Source organism: Pseudophryne corroboree, chromosome 4 (assembly GCF_028390025.1).
Source record: "Pseudophryne corroboree isolate aPseCor3 chromosome 4, aPseCor3.hap2, whole genome shotgun sequence".
NCBI classification, from domain to species: Eukaryota; Metazoa; Chordata; class Amphibia; order Anura; family Myobatrachidae; genus Pseudophryne; species Pseudophryne corroboree.
Genome location: NC_086447.1, coordinates 544753991 through 544769209, shown reverse-complemented (window position 1 = coordinate 544769209; position 15219 = coordinate 544753991). Strand labels below are relative to the sequence as shown.

At 44.9% G+C, this 15219-nt stretch overlaps 1 protein-coding gene across 3 annotated transcripts in view; it reads right to left on the bottom strand.

Annotated features, from left to right (window-relative positions):
- MTCL3 (MTCL family member 3) overlaps positions 1-14945 on the bottom strand; it is a 107530-nt gene extending 92585 nt beyond the window's left edge. For all 3 annotated transcript variants that reach the window (XM_063917351.1, XM_063917352.1, XM_063917354.1), the window contains exons 1-3: positions 14149-14945; positions 13424-13648; positions 8430-8588 (exon numbers count right to left, since the gene is read on the bottom strand). In XM_063917351.1, coding sequence (XP_063773421.1) covers positions 8430-8588; positions 13424-13648; positions 14149-14922 — 1158 coding nt within the window. In that variant the 5' untranslated portion in view covers positions 14923-14945. The remainder of the gene's footprint in view (positions 1-8429; positions 8589-13423; positions 13649-14148) is intronic.
- Positions 14946-15219: the final 274 nt, after the last annotated feature.

The following is a 15219-nucleotide window of genomic DNA, read 5'->3' as shown; positions in this document are numbered from 1 at the left end:
CCCCTTTCCCTGTTGTAGGAGGGGTACCTTGACTATCACCTGCTGAGAATACAGCTTGTGAATGGCTTCCAATACCGTCGTCCTTTCTGAGGGAGACGTTGGTAAAGCAGACTTTAGGAACCGGCGAGGGGGAGACCTTTCGAACTCCAACATGTAACCCTGAGATACTATCTGCAGGATCCACGGGTCCACCTGTGAGCGAGCCCACTGATTGCTGAAAATCTTTAGTCGACCCCCCACCGCTCCTGAGTCCGCTTGTAAAGCCCCAGCGTCATGCTGATGGCTTTGTAGAACCCGGGGCGGGCTTCTGGTCCTGGGCAGGGGCTGCTTGCTGCCCTCTCTTACCCTTTCCTCTGCCTCGCGGCAGATAAGACTGTCCTTTTGCTCGCTTGTTTTTATAGGAGCGAAAGGACTGCGGCTGAAAAGACGGTGTCTTTTTCTGTTGGGAGGGGGTCTGAGGTAAAAAAGTGGATTTGCCGGCAGTTGCCGTGGCCACCAGATCCGATAGACCGACCCCAAATAATTCCTCTCCTTTATATGGCAACACTTCCATATGCCTTTTGGAATCCGCATCACCTGACCACTGTCGCGTCCATAAACTTCTTCTGGCAGATATGGACATCGCACTTACTCTTGATGCTAGAGTACAAATATCCCTCTGAGCATCTCGCATATAAAGAAACGCATCCTTTAATTGCTCTAGAGTCAATAAAATACTGTCCCTATCCAGGGTATCAATATTTTCAGTCAGGGAATCCAACCACACTACCCCAGCACTGCACATCCAGGCTGAGGCTATTGCCGGTCGCAGTATAACACCAGTATGAGTGTATATACTTTTCAGGTTAGTTTCCAGCCTCCTATCCGCTGGATCCTTGAGGGCGGCCGTATCAGGAGACGGCAACGCCACTTGCTTTGATAAACGTGTGAGCGCCTTATCCACCCTAGGGGGTGTTTCCCAGCGCGTCCTAACCTCTGGTGGGAAAGGGTATAATGCCAATAACTTCTTAGAAATTAGCAGTTTTCTATCTGGGTTAACCCACGCTTCATCACACACGTCATTCAATTCCTCTGATTCTGGAAAAGCTACAGGTAGTTTTTTCACCCCCCACATAATACCCCTTTTTGAGGTACCAGCAGTATCAGAGATCTGCAAAGCCTCCTTCATTGCCGTGATCATATAACGTGTGGCCCTGTTGGAAAATACGTTTGTTTCTTCACCGTCGACACTAGATTCATCTGTGTCGGTACCCGTGTCGACTGACTGAGGTAAGGGACGTTTTACAGCCCCTGACGGTGTCTGAGACGCCTGAGCCGGTACTGACTGGTTTTCCGGCCGTCTCATTTCGTCTACTGACTTTTGTAATGTACTAACATTATCACGTAATTCCATAACTAAAGCCATCCATTCCGGTGTCGACTCCCTAGGGGGTGACATCACCATTACCGGCAATTGCTCTGCCTCCACACCAACATCGTCCTCATACATGTCGACACACACGTACCGACACACAGCAGCCACACAGGGAATGCTCTAATCGAAGACAGGACCCCCTTAGCCCTTTGGGGAGACAGAGGGAGAGTTTGCCAGCACACACCAAAAGCGCTATAAATGTATATAAACAACCCTAAAAGGTGTTGTTTTTGTTATAAGCGCTTTTAATATATAAATATCGCCAATTTATGCCCCCCTTCTCTTTGTTACCCTGTTTCTGTAGTGCAGTGCAGGGGAGAGTCCTGGGAGCCTTCCTCACAGCGGAGCTGAGCAGGAAAATGGCGCTGAGTGCTGAGGAGAATAAGCTCCGCCCCTTTTCCGGCGGGCTTTTCTCCCGGGTTTTGAGAAATCTGGCCTGGGTTAAATACATACATATAGCCTTAATGGCTATATGTGATGTATTCTTTGCCACTAAAGGTATTTAATATTGCTGCCCAGGGCGCCCCCAGCAGCGCCCTGCACCCTCCGTGACTGGTCAGTGAGAAGTGTGTAGCAACAATGGCGCACAGCTGCCGTGCTGTGCGCTACCTTCATGAAGACTGAAGAGTCTTCTGCCGCCTGTTTCCGGACCTCCGATCTTCAGCATCTGTAAGGGGGGTCGGCGGCGCGGCTCCGGGACGAACCCCAGGATGACCTGTGTTCCGACTCCCTCTGAAGCTATGTCCAGTAGCCTAAGACTCCAATCCATCCTGCACGCAGGTGAGTTGAAAATCTCTCCCCTAAGTCCCTCGATGCAGTGAGCCTGTTGCCAGCAGGACTCACTGAGATTTAAAACCTAAAAAAACTTTTTCTAAGCAGCTCTTTAAGAGAGCCACCTAGATTGCACCCTGCTCGGACGGGCACAAAAACCTAACTGAGGCTTGGAGGAGGGTCATGGGGGGAGGAGCCAGTACACACCATGTGATCCTAAAAGCTTTCTTTAGATGTGCCCTGTCTCCTGCGGAGCCGCTATTCCCCATGGTCCTGACGGAGTCCCCAGCATCCACTAGGACGTTAGAGAAATATTCTTAATCGTCCGGTGTAAAATCGTACATGTATGCTTACTTGAAGTCAGCGAAGTCCACTCCTATCGCGGTTTCTTTCATGTGTCCTTCTTCCAGTGTATAAATAAGAGATGAAGGGCCGTTTAAACATAAAAAAACGGACTTTATTAAAAAAAGGAAAAATAAAAATGTTGTATTTCACAGATACAGCCGCCTGTTGGCAGGGGAGATGTAAACAACAGCAAAATGTGGCCAATGAATAATTATATGGGCCCAATAATTACCACTACCACAAAAAGCCGTATCCCTCAGGTGACAGATCTGAACAACATGTGAACAAACAACCACCAACGCGTTTCAACTATTACTGTCTTCCTCAGGGTGTGCTGTCTGATCCCAGAGCAATCTATTTATGCTTTGTTAAATCCAGCCCCTTTTTTGTGGAGGTATATGGGGATAAATAGATAATGATATTTGATAGTATGGATATTAAATATAGACCCATTCTAAGGTTCATAAATGTATAAGAAAAATTAAATTAAACAAAAAATACCTCTTAAACTGAATAAAATAGTCTAATTGCTCTTAAAAACGGGTAACCATGGTAACCGCTATTATACCAATCAATGGAGACCCTCTTGATGGACATAGCATTCCTCCAATAGTATTATACATACAGTTTACGGGTCAGACCAGACGGAATGTGCTGGCCGAGGAGACAGACGTTGTTTCCGCCGTCCGTCCTCTCCCGTCTGGAACGCACAGTGCATTCCAAATCCCGGAAGTGTCATTTGACATCAGGTCCTGTTGTCTTGAAACGCAAAAAGCGTTTCACCTTAAAGGCGGAAGTGTACCGCATCTAATAGATCGCGATGGATTGCAGATTTAGAGTAAAAAGGGTTACACGGACCTGGATATTGGGAAAACACTTGGGGGGCCATAGAATATAAAACCAGAAACATGTATATTATATAGTAATTGTAAACATATGAATGATGTAAAACAAAACCTATTACAAGGACCTGTATATTGGGAAGCCACTTGGGGGGCCATAAAATATAAAAACATGTATATTATATAGTAATTGTAAACATATGATTAATATAGAGCAAAACCTATTAATAATATGTTGATACAGTAGATAAGCTTAAAAATGCACAATAAATGATGTTTAAAAAATAGAACAACAAATGAAAATATGTAAAGGAAAAATTGTTAATAAAGGAAAAATTGTAGATATTCTTCACTTATAGAAACCATTTCAATTCAAATTCTGCATTGAGGCTTCCCGGCATCAATGTTTTCATATTGTAAATGAGTTTCATTTCTGTTTGTGCCAACAAAGTGCTAATATCTTTCTTCCTCCAATTCCCAAATACTTTTTTAATACCTATAACTAATGATATAGAGTCCAGAGAGCACATATGTTTATCTTTAAAGTGGTTAGATAAATTATGTTTCTCAAATCCTTTTTTGATATTTCGAGTGTGCTCGGCCCATCTCTCTCGGAGTTTACGTGATGTTCGTCCAATGTATTGTAAGTTACAAATACATTGTATCAGATATATGCAATTATTTGTATTGCACGTAATAAATTCCTTTATTTGATGTTTCTGCCCACTGGCTGTTGCAATAAATTCTGTAATTTTCTTTGGAGTATTTGTGTGATGTTTGCACATAATGCAATCGCCGCATCTATGGAAGCCTGTCGTTTTTATCCTGCCCAATTTCTTTTCCGGTAGGGCACTTTTTACCAGGCTTGATTTTAAATTCCTGGCTTTTCTATAAACGAATTTGGGGTTTTCAGGAATAATTTCTTTCAAGAGTGGGTCACTTCTAAGGATATGCCAATGACGTTTGATAGTCTTCTCTATTTCCCGATATTGGGTATTATATTGGGTGATAAACGGAATTTGGATGGTATTTATGGAATTTTTCTCCTTATATTTCAATAATGTATTCCTCTCCATGTTCTGTACTGTGCTTATGGTTTCGGTGATAATTTCTCCATCATATCCCTTGTTTTCAAATCTTGCCTTCATAGCTGAAGCCTGTTCATCATATACTTCGATGTCAGAACAGTTTCTTCTTATCCTTTGTAGTTGACTTTTCGGGATTCCTTTCAGCCATGTAGGGTGATGGTTGCTCTTTCTAGGTATATAGGAGTTGTTGTCGGTGGGTTTGATATAATTCTTTGTTTCTATTCGATTATTTTCTATTTATATACTTAAATCGAGAAAGTGTACCTCTTTAGTACTAATCTCAAAAGTAAGGTGTATATTATAGGAATTATTTTTCAATATATCACAAAAGATTTTCAGATCTTTTTCCTCTCCCCGCCAAATGAAGAAAATATCATCGATGTAACGCCTCCATATTCTGATATTTTCAATATAGATGTTATTTTTCCAAATGCATTGGTCCTCCCAGTATCCCATAAACATGTTTGCACCGACAACAACTCCTATATACCTAGAAAGAGCAACTATTAAAAAAGTATTTGGGAATTAGAGGAAGAAAGATATTAACACTTTGTTGGCACAAACAGAAATGAAACTCATTTACAATATGAAAACATTGATGCCGGGAGGCCTCAATGCAGAATTTGAATTGAAATGGTTTCTATAAGTGAAGAATATCTACAATTTTTCCTTTATTAACAATTTTTCCTTTACATATTTTCATTTGTTGTTCTATTTTTTAAACATCATTTATTGTGCATTTTTAAGCTTATCTACTCTATCAACATATTATTAATAGGTTTTGCTCTATATTAATCATATGTTTACAATTACTATATAATATACATGTTTTTTTATTTTATATTTTATGGACCCCCAAGTGGCTTCCCAATATTCAGGTCCTTGTAATAGGTTTTGTTTTACATCATTCATATGTTTACAATTACTATATAATATACATGTTTCTGGTTTTATATTCTATGGCCCCCCAAGTGTTTTCCCAATATCCAGGTCCGTGTAACCCTTTTTACTCTAAATCTGCAATCCATCGCGATCTATTAGATGCGGTACACTTCCGCCTTTAAGGTGAAACGCTTTTTGCGTTTCAAGACAACAGGACCTGATGTCAAATGACACTTCCGGGATTTGGAACTCACTGTGCGTTCCAGACGGGAGAGGACGGACGGCGGAAACAACGCCTGTCTCCTCGGCCAGCACATTCCGTCTGGTCTGACCCGGAAACTGTATGTATAATACTATTGGAGGAATGCTATGTCCATCAAGAGGGTCTCCATTGATTGGTATAATAGCGGTTACCATGGTTACCCGTTTTTAAGAGCAATTAGACTATTTTATTCAGTTTAAGAGGTATTTTTTGTTTAATTTAATTTTTCTTATACATGTATGAACCTTAGAATGGGTCTATATTTAATATCCATACTATCAAATATCATTATCTATTTATCCCCATATACCCCCACAAAAAAGGGGCTGGATTTAACAAAGCATAAATAGATTGCTCTGGGATCAGACAGCACACCCTGAGGAAGACAGTAATAGTTGAAACGCGTTGGTGGTTGTTTATTCACATGTTGTTCAGATCTGTCACCTGAGGGATACGGCTTTTTGTGGTAGTGGTAATTATTGGGCCCATATAATTATTCATTGGCCACATTTTGCTGTTGTTTACATCTCCCCTGCCAACAGGCGGCTGTATCTGTGAAATACAACATTTTTATTTTTCCTTTTTTTAATAAAGTCCGTTTTTTTATGTTTAAACGGCCCTTCATCTCTTATTTATACACTGGAAGAAGGACACATGAAAGAAACCGCGATAGGAGTGGACTTTGCTGACTTCAAGTAAGCATACATGTACGATTTTACACCGGACGATTAAGAATATTTAAAGATACCATTATATGTATTGATCCAGCTTTTCAGTGTAAGCACAAAAGGTGCCTACAGAAGACTGCTTTTAGAAAACGCTTCCCAGGACCCCGATAAAGATACCTTTATATGCATGGACCAGACTTTTGAAAGTAAGGTTTGAAGTGAGCATCACCTTCTCTGATCTCTACACAGTTTGGGTGATCCCATACACCTTTTCCTCACTACATATGTGGAGGATTTGAAGATCCCCCGTACTATTTCTTTGACCCTTTTTTTATCAAGACCTTACTACACATTGGGACTTCCTTTTTGTTTTCTTTCATATGAACATTCTTCTTTGAGGAACCCACATACTGGTAAGGACAGATGAACCAGTTTTAGGAAGAATTTGACGATAGACATCTCTAATTACCGTTAAAGATTGGCGCAATCAGATACCACCATTTTACCTTATACACACAGCCTGAAGGTCATTTTAGCCAATATTTTTTGTAACTTTGTGCATTAAACAAAGTGTGTCTACATTCACACAATTCATTTATGTTTCATATACACCTTATACACACAGCCTGAAGGTCATTTAATACAATATTTTTAGTAACTTTTAGTATTAAACAAAGTTTGTGTACATTGAGCCATCAAAAACAAAGGTTTCACTATCTCACTCTCACTCAAAAAAGTCCGTATTTCGGAATATTCCGTATTTCGGAATATTTGGATATGGGATACTCAACCTGTATAAGAAAATTAGGGCTGAGTGGCTGAGTCTATTGTTCAGAAAGTAGATCTAACAACTGACATTATACCTTATAAAACTCAGCTTAACAAGTGAAAGTGTCCAGGATAATACAGTAGCAAATACATTTTTACGAAATGCCTTTTGCATTAACCTGGTGGAGTAAATACAGGGGTTCAGTATGATTTACCGACGGACACAATACTGATGGTCATAATCCTGACAGCCATTGATCTACAGTCAAAATATAGACACGGTCAAAATACCGGCATTTATTATGCTGATGTGTTCAAAATGCCGAAAGTCAGAATACCGTCATTTGAAATGCTGACATGTCGAAATACCGACACGATTTTTCTCTGTTTTTCTTGTGTCAGTGTCGACATACTGTAGGTTGACATGGACACCGCCTAAGTGTAACGTGTCCCCTCGCGTGGCACGCTGCGCTCGCCATGCTTTGGGCACACTATTATATTCCCCCACCATGTCCACTGGGATGGTAAAGTATGAACAAGTCTGTTTTTGGGCAAACATTCCTTAAGAAAAACGCATTTCAGCATTTTGACATGTCAGCATTTCAAATGTCGGTATTCTATGTCGCCATTTTGAACATGTCAGCATAATGAATGTCTGTATTTTGACCATGTCTGTGTTTTGATTGTCGGTCAATGGCTGTCGGGATTATGACCGTTGGTATTGTGTCCGTCGGTAAATCAACTGCTACCCGTATACAGAAGAGCACATTGACAGGTGCAAATTTAATAATGTAAAAACACAACAAATTTGGGTACAATAATGAAACATGAAATAATGTACTGATATCCCCTTATTAGTCATAAACGACATACAAATAATGATCGAGCACTCCAAGAGCATAAAAACATGCAAGCTGTAATTAATCAGCAGATGGTCTAAAAAGGATAGTAGGTAAGACTTGTCATCTATCGTGTCTATCCCAGTGGTCCTCTTATACATTTCTCTTCCAATATTACCTAAATTATCCTTTCATAATTAGCTCTTTTTTATTTTATTTTTGGACACACTTTCCCTTTTGGAAAACTTCTACATTGCACAGATTTATACTACAATTCTAAAAATTCCAAAGTCAAAACATCACAGAAAGCAAGTTTAAAGGGGCATGAATAATAAATGTAATGTCATTAAACAGTATATGAACAGAAGCAACCATGTGGAAATTGGTACTGCAGCTTCTCATGACTGTGCAAAACTGATCCATTAGCTATTCCCGCATGTTGATGGATTTACACAATATATATAGCGAGAAGAAAAAATGCTGTAGTGGGAATCATGTCTATCTCTCTACTGTGTGCGTCCTGACAGAGAGTGTGCTTCACCATACTGACCTCTTTGAGCTTCTCCAGCTCATTCTGCAGAGCCTGCTTGGTTATGTCAACTTCAATAAGCTGCTGACGTAGCTTTTCATTCTCTTCCTCTGTTTTAGTCCGCTTTTCTTCTACATTTTCCAGCTCATGGTGAAGTCGCACTGATACATCTTTGGCTACCTACATATAGTAACACAGGTGTATATGGGTGCACTGATTCTACAAAATAATGTACTATGATACTGTGAGAGCTTAGTTATTTACCTAAACTATGTTCTGTACATACTAAATAGAAAACATACAGTGGAGTGGTTTCTATACAGATGACAGTGTCTACCTATACAATTAATTTCATATTTTTCAGTCTGTCATTAAAAGCCAGTAGGTTGGCTGGTAATATGGTTTTCAATTTAATCTTCCCTAATTCTGATATTGGCATCTTTTCATAGAATAGATAAGTCTAATACTAAATAATAATCTGGAAAATATTTTATATTAGTATAAATAATATTACAATACATGATAACTGCATAACAATAATCATAAACAAGAAGCATTTAGTAATATGTTTTATGAAACAAAAGAACAATTTAAAAAATGTATAATATGCTTTAAAAATTGAGCCAATAAGTCATATTCATATTACATATGATAAATCATCAGCACTCATTACCCAAGATAAAGAAACATAATTGAGTATAAGTAGTTTTCATAATAGTACAATAATATGCTAAAAAGCTAGGATCCTGCGTTCAACCGCCATGCCGTCAAACGCAGCCGCGGTAAGTCTTGGAACAGACCGGGCCCCTGTTGCAACAGGTCCTGTCTGAGAGGCAGAGGCCATGGGTCCTCTGTGAGTATTTCTTGCAGTTCCGGGTACCAAGTCCTTCTTGGCCAATCCGGAACAATGAGTATTGTTCTCACTCCTCTTTTTCTTACGATTCTCAGCACCTTGGGTATGAGAGGAAGAGGAGGAAACACATAGACCGACTGGAACACCCACGGTGTTACCAGTGCGTCCACAGCTATCGCCTGAGGGTCTCTTGACCTGGCGCAATACCTTTGTAGCTTTTTGTTGAGACGGGACGCCATCATGTCTACCTGTGGCAGTTCCCATCGATTTGTAATCTGAGTGAAGACTTCGTGATGAAGTCCCCACTCTCCCAGGTGGAGGTCGTGCCTGCTGAGGAAGTCTGCTTCCCAGTTGTCCACTCCCAGAATGAACACTGCTGACAGTGCTTGCACGTGATTCTCCGCCCAACGAAGAATCCTGGTGGCTTCCGCCATCGCCACTCTGCTTCTTGTGCCGCCCTGGCGGTTTACATGAGCCACTGCGGTGATGTTGTCTGAATGAATCAGCACCGGTTGGTTGCGAAGCAGAGGCTCCGCTTGACTCAGGGCGTTGTATATGGCCCTTAGTTCCAGGATATTTATGTGCAGACAAGCCTCCTGACTTGACCACAACCCTTGGAAGTTTCTTCCCTGAGTGACTGCCCCCCACCCTCGGAGGCTCGCATCCGTGGTCACCAGGACCCAGTCTTGTATGCCGAACCTGCGGCCCTCGAGAAGGTGAGCACTCTGTAGCCACCACAGAAGAGACACCCTGGCCCTCGGGGACAGGGTGATCAGCCGATGCATCTGAAGATGCGATCCGAACCACTTGTCCAACAGATCCCACTGAAAGATCCTCGCATGGAACCTGCCGAAGGGAATGGCTTCGTATGATGCCACCATCTTTCCCAGGACTCGCGTGCAGCGATGCACCGACACCTGTTTCGGTTTTAAGAGGTCTCTTGACTAGAGTCACGAGCTCTTGAGCCTTCTCCGCCGGGAGAAACACCTTCTTCTGGTCCATGTCCAGAATCATGCCCAGAAAAGGCAGACGCGTTGTAGGAATCAGCTGCGACTTTGGGATATTCAGAATCCAGCCGTGCTGTTGCAACACTTCCTGAGAGTGTGCTACGCTGATCAGCAACTGCTCTCTGGACCTCGCCTTTATGAGGAGATCGTCCAAGTATGGGATTATTGTGACTCCTTGCTTTCGAAGGAGCACCATCATTTCTGCCATTACCTTGGTAAATATTCTCGGTGCCGTGGAGAGCCCAAACGGCAAGGTCTGGAATTGGTAATGACAGTCCTGTACCACAAATCTGAGGTACTCCTGATGAGGTGGATAAATGGGGACATGCAAGTAAGCATCCTTGATGTCCAGAGACACCATAAAATCCCCCTCTTCCAGGCTTGCAATGACCGCTCTGAGCGATTCCATTTTGAACTTGAATCTTTTCAGATATATGTTCAGGGACTTTAAATTCAATATGGGTCTGACCGAACCGTCCGGTTTCGGTACCACAAACATTGTGGAATAGTATCCTCTTCCTTGTTGAAGGAGGGGAACCTTTACCACCACCTGCTGGAGATATAACTTGTGAATTGCCGCTAACACTACTTCCCGTTCCATGGGGGAAGCTGGCAGGGCCGATTTGAGGTAACGGTGAGGGGGCATCACTTCGAATTCCAGCTTGTATCCCTGAGACACAATCTGTATAGCCCAGGGATCCACCTGTGAGCGAACCCACTGGTGGCTGAAATTTCGGAGATGCGCCCCCACCGCTCCTGGCTCCTGTGGAGCCCCAGCGTCATGCGGTGGATTTAGTGGAAGCCGGGGAGGACTTCTGTTCCTGGGAACTAGCTGTATGGTGCAGCTTCTTTTCTCTACCCCTGCCTCTGGCAAGAAAGGACGCACCTCTGACCTTCTTGCTTCTTTGTGATCGAAAGGACTGCATTTGGTAATACGGTGCTTTCTTAGGCTGTGAGGGAATATATGGCAAAAAATTTGACTTCCCAGCCGCAGCTGTGGAAACTAGGTCCGAGAGGCCGTCCCCAAACAATTCCTCACCCTTGTAAGGTAAAACCTCCATGTGCTTTTTGGAGTCGGCATCACCTGTCCATTGCCGAGTCCACAGGACCCTTCTGGCAGAAATTGACATTGCATTTATTCTAGAGCCCAGTAGGCAAATGTCCCTCTGGGCATCCCTCATATATAGGACAGCATCTTTTATATGCCCCAGGGTCAGTAAAATGGTATCCTTGTCTAAGGTATCCATTTCCTCAGACAGATTATCTGTCCATGCTGCTACAGCACTACACATCCAGGCCGACGCAATTGCCGGCCACAGTAGAGTACCTGAATGTGTATAAACAGACTAAAGTATACTTTCCTGCTTCCTATCTGCAGGATCCTTTAGGGCGGCCGTATCCTGTGACGGCAGGGCCACCTTCTTAGATAAACGTGTCAGAGCTTTATCGACCCTAGGGGAGGATTCCCAGCGCACCCTGTCCGTTGGCGGGAAAGGGTACGCCATAAGTAACCTTTTGGAAATCAGCACTTTCCTATCGGGGGAATACCACGCTTTTTCACATAATTCATTTAACTCATGTGAAGGGGGAAAAGTCACCTCTTGCTTTTTCTCCCCATACATATAAACCCTCTTGTCAGGGACAGGGTTTACCTCTGATATGTGCAAAACATCCTTCATTGCTATAATCATGTAGCGGATGGCTTTAGCCATTTTAGGCTGCAATTTTGCATCATCCTCATCGACACTGGAGTCAGAATCCGTGTCGATATCTGTGTCAACAATTTTGGATAGTGGGCGCTTCTGAGACCCTGACGGCCTCTGCGCTGTAGGATCAGGCATGGGCTGAGACCCCGACTGTCCCAAGGCATCAGCTTTATCCAACCTTTTATGCAAGGAGTTTACATTATCATTTAACACCTTCCACATATCCATCCAATCAGGTGTCGGCGCCGTCGACGGAGACACGTCATTCATCTGCACTTGCTCTGCCTCCACATAGCCCTCTTCGTCAAACATGTCGACACACGCGTACCGACACACCACACACACAGGGGATGCTCTATATGAGGACAGGACCCCCACAAGGCCTTTTGGAGAGACAGAGAGAGAGTATGCCAGCACACACCCCAGCGCTATATGACCCAGGAATCACACAGTAACTTAGTGTTTACCCAGTAGCTGCTGTATATATGATTAATGCGCTAAATTTATGTGCCCCCCCTCTCTTTTTACCCTTTCTACCGTGAGTCTGCAGGGGAGAGCCTGGGGAGCTTCCTCTCAGCGGAGCTGTGGAGAGAAAATGGCGCTGGTGAGTGCCTAGGAAGAAGGCCCCGCCCCCTCAGCGGCGGGCTTCTGTCCCGCGATTTTGTGTGAAATTAATGGCGGGGGCTCATGCATATAACAGTGTCCAACTGTATATATGCTGCTTTTGCCAGGAGGTACTTGATTGCTGCCTAGGGCGCCCCCCCCCCCCGCGCCCTGCACTCTACAGTGACCGGAGTGTGTGTGTTAGTGTGGGCGCAATGGCGCACAGCTGCAGTGCTGTGCGCTACCTCATATGAAGACAGGAGTCTTCTGCCGCCGATTTTGAAGTCTTCTTGCTTCAACCCGCCGGCTTCTGTCTTCTGGCTCTGCGAGGGGGACGGCGGCGCGGCTCCGGGAACGGACGACCAAGGTTAGGTTCCTGTGTTCGATCCCTCTGGAGCTAATGGTGTCCAGTAGCCTAAGAAGTGCAAGCTAGCCGCAGTTAGTAGGTTTGCTTCTCTCCCCTCAGTCCCACGTAGCAGAGAGTCTGTTGCCAGCAGAAACTCTCTAAAAATAAAAAAACCTAACTAAAATACTTTCTTATTAGCAAGCTCAGGAGAGCTCACTAAAATGCACCCAGCTCTGTCCAGGCACAGATTCTAACTGGGGTCTGGAGGAGGGGCATAGAGGGAGGAGCCGGTGCACACCAGTAGTACTAAATCTTTCTTAGAGTGCCCAGTCTCCTGCGGAGCCCGTCTATTCCCCATGGTCCTTACGGAGTCCCCAGCATCCACTAGGACGTTAGAGAAATGACAGTTAGGAGCTGATTGGCTGGTGCGTTATCACCTTCCACTTTATCACTTCACCAGGCTTAATAAATCTACCCCTGTATCACCAGATTGGTCTCACCTTTAGATCCTGCTCCAGGCTGCGAAGAAGCTCGCTATCTATTTCCCCGGTCTGTGCATAGCGGAGGCGCTTGCGCTCTGCTTTCCGGAGGCGGTACTGCAGGATCCGGCAGTTCTTGTTGGCTCTCTCCAGCTCATGGCGCATCTCCTGCAGCTGGCAGGCGTCCTCTTCAAAGAAGGTGTCTCGCATCTCGTCCATCTCCGTCCGCATTTCGTCTATCTCATGCTGCTCCCGGCAACGGGGGGGGTAATAAGGAGAAGGGAGGAAGAGAGTGACAAATACAGGGGAAGGAGACATGTTAGGAGCACAGTGCAATGAGGATACTCCCTAACTGAGGACATAAGAACAGGATAGTGCTAGTATATGGTAAAAGACATTGTATGGCCTATCTATAGAGGTACAGCTAGGGGAATATGTATATAGCGAGTCATTGCTAGTGCATGACGTGTGAACATGGTATATTTATATATATAGATATATAGATAGATAGATATATATATATATATATATATATATATATATGTAGGGGATGTATTAAAACTGCAGCCGGGAGAGGTGACAATGTGACGTGTCAGTGCTGCAGCGGAGCAGATGGGCGGCTGCAGGCCTTGTTGCAGCAGACGGGGAAGGAGCTGCGTGCAGCCACTCATCATTGTCTCCCTGACACATGACATCACCGCCTGGTGCAGCACAGACAATAGTGCGGCGCAGCGCTCCCTCCTCACCTTGAGGCTCTCGTTCTCATCCCGCAGCTGCTCCAGCTCATCCTGTAGCATCGGGCCACTGGCGGCCCCGGTCTCCTCCTCACCGAGCTGCTCCTGTGCTCCCCCCCGGAGCTGTATCTCAGCGGTGTCGGCCTCAGCAGCGCCGCCGCCTTTGGGGGTGACACTAGCGCCGGCCGCAGCCAGGCCTTTCTTCAGGTGGAACTGCATAAGCTCTGTCTGCAGACAGCCCTCCTTCCAGTAGCCGCCGCCGCTGCTGCTGTGCTTCTTTGGGCTCTTCCCCACCGCGGCGGCGGGTTGCGACTGCGCCCCATCTCCTCCCTTAGCTGCAGTTTTACCTTTACCCTTTACGTTCTTTGGGGATCCATTCCCTGATTGCTCAGGAGTACCCGCCCGTGCCTGCTCCGTCTTTGCGGGGGGCAGGTCGGGGGGGTCCCTGCTGCGGTGACCCTCCAGCTCTCCTGGCGATGTCTCCCGGCCGCCGGCCTCCGCCCTGGATGCTGCGATTTCAGCACCACGGCTGCTCGGGACAGCTCCTTGCTGTTGAGGCCGCTGTGAGCCTGCCGTATCGCCGCTGAGCTGGGGAGATAGCTGCAACCTGGCTCCTATCGCCCGCTTTTCCCTGCCCCCCACACCGGCCACCGATTTGGCTGCGGTGTCCCCGGCTCTGGCTGGTGACGATGCTCTGCCAATGCTGCTGCTGCTGCCCTCCGGATGCAGGCGAGGCTCAGCTGCAGCAGGAACAGTCCCAGCAGCGCCCCCGGCTGGCCGCCTCATGGTGGTACTGGGACTGAGCTTGGTTAACAGAGAGAATGTAAAAATCCATCACAAAAGGTCACTCTCCTCTCCACCCAGTCCCTCTTAGACAGGGAGGAGCGCAGATATAATGACAGTCATCTGAAGGGTGTTTGCTGTTGTGGGAGGAAATCATATACAGTATACGAAACATATACACATCGATGACATGGATTCAACATGCTGGCTCTAACCAATGTTATGCTTACACATTGACGGATTGCAGTTAATAACGTGCAATAGCTTGTTACAGTATCTGTACATATTAAACATTGGCAC